Consider the following 1,331-nt stretch of genomic DNA (forward strand, 5'->3'; position numbering starts at 1 on the left):
GGCTCAGGTGGCTCAGGACAAGCCGTGCAGGAAGCCCTCACCTGTGCGCACGGCGGCTCGGCTGAGCAGCAGCGGCAGGCTCCGCACGCCCTCGAAGGAGCTGAAGTGGTGCACGCCCTGGTGCAGGCCGTACATCCCGTTCTGGTGCTGCGGCGGGGACACCGTGAGCTGGGGACACCGTGAGCCGGGGGGTGGGGGGCCTGACAGCTCATCACCCCGGCCCCTCACGGCCTGTTTAGCCTTCAGGGGCCAGCACTCTCACTCCTCACCCCGCCATGGCGCATCAGCAGGAAATGTAAGGCGGGGAGGAGGTGCACCCAGCCCGGTGGCTTTCGCTGTCTCCTCTGCTCGCCGGGACTGCCCTGCTCCTCTGTGTGAGCACACACCGTGGGGGAAGGGGCCAGCGCAGGCCTGTTACCCGGCTGCTCTACGGTGTAAACTCGTGGATGTAACCACTCCGACCAGGAAGATGCCAGCTGATGGCGAAAGGCTCCCCCCTCAGAGGCCCGCCGCCCACAGCGGCCTGTTAGCCGTCGGAGTGTCTGCTCAGGCCACAGGCCCCTCTATGGAGGCGCCTCCTCACGGCCTCGCCTCAGGGGACCACAGCGTGCACCTGCTCACCAGAGGATGCCATGTGGGGAGTGGGGCATGGGAGGTGAGCACACCCAGGGGGCAGGGAGGGCTCCCCTCCACCAGGCCCTGCTCCTGCCCCACCCCTCACCTGGGGCAGGCCAGTGAGGAGGCTGGCGCGGCTGGGCGAGCAGCTGCTGACCGAGGTGAAGGCGTTGCGGAAGACCAGGCTGCGCCGGGCCAAGGCATCCAGGTGCGGCGTGGCGATGGCGCTGTTGTTGTAGGCGCCGCTCTCAAAGCCTCCGTCATCCGCTAGGAGGCGGGGGACACCAGACACGGTGAGCGGGGCTCAGGAGCAGCCACGTGTGGGAGGGAAGAGCTGGGTCCGGCGGCAGTGGCCTGGCCAGCGATGCCCAGGTGGGCGAGCCACCCAGGTGGGCATTACCAAGTGGGCATTTTATTCAGCAGGCATGATACCCGAGTGGCAGTGTTACCAGCCAAGCGTGAAAACCAGCGAGCATGTTAGCAGGCAGTACTCAGGTGGGCAGGGCACTCAGGTGGGCAGGGAGCTCAGGTGGGCATGACCTCAGGTGGGCAGGGTGCTCAGGTGGGCATGACCTCAGGTGGGCAGGGCGCTCAGGTGGGCAGGGCGCTCAGGTGGGCATGACCTCAGGTGGGCAGGGCACTCAGGTGGGCATGACCTCAGGTGGGCAGGGAGCTCAGGTGGGCAGGGTCTCAGGTGGGCAGGGCGCTCAGGTGGG

General features: G+C 67.7%; 1 protein-coding gene across 1 annotated transcript in view; it reads right to left on the reverse strand.

The window, feature by feature from the left end:
• The window catches only part of SGSH (N-sulfoglucosamine sulfohydrolase), a 5,237-nt gene extending 4,225 nt beyond the window's left edge, over positions 1-1,012 (reverse strand). The window contains exons 1-3 of the mRNA XM_014528381.1: positions 934-1,012; positions 722-882; positions 42-168 (exon numbers count right to left, since the gene is read on the reverse strand). Coding sequence (XP_014383867.1) covers positions 42-168; positions 722-882; positions 934-1,012 — 367 coding nt within the window. The remainder of the gene's footprint in view (positions 1-41; positions 169-721; positions 883-933) is intronic.
• Between the last annotated feature and the right edge of the window lie 319 nt (positions 1,013-1,331).

Source organism: Myotis brandtii, unplaced genomic scaffold (genome assembly GCF_000412655.1).
Source record: "Myotis brandtii unplaced genomic scaffold, ASM41265v1 scaffold632, whole genome shotgun sequence".
NCBI lineage: Eukaryota > Metazoa > Chordata > Mammalia > Chiroptera > Vespertilionidae > Myotis > Myotis brandtii.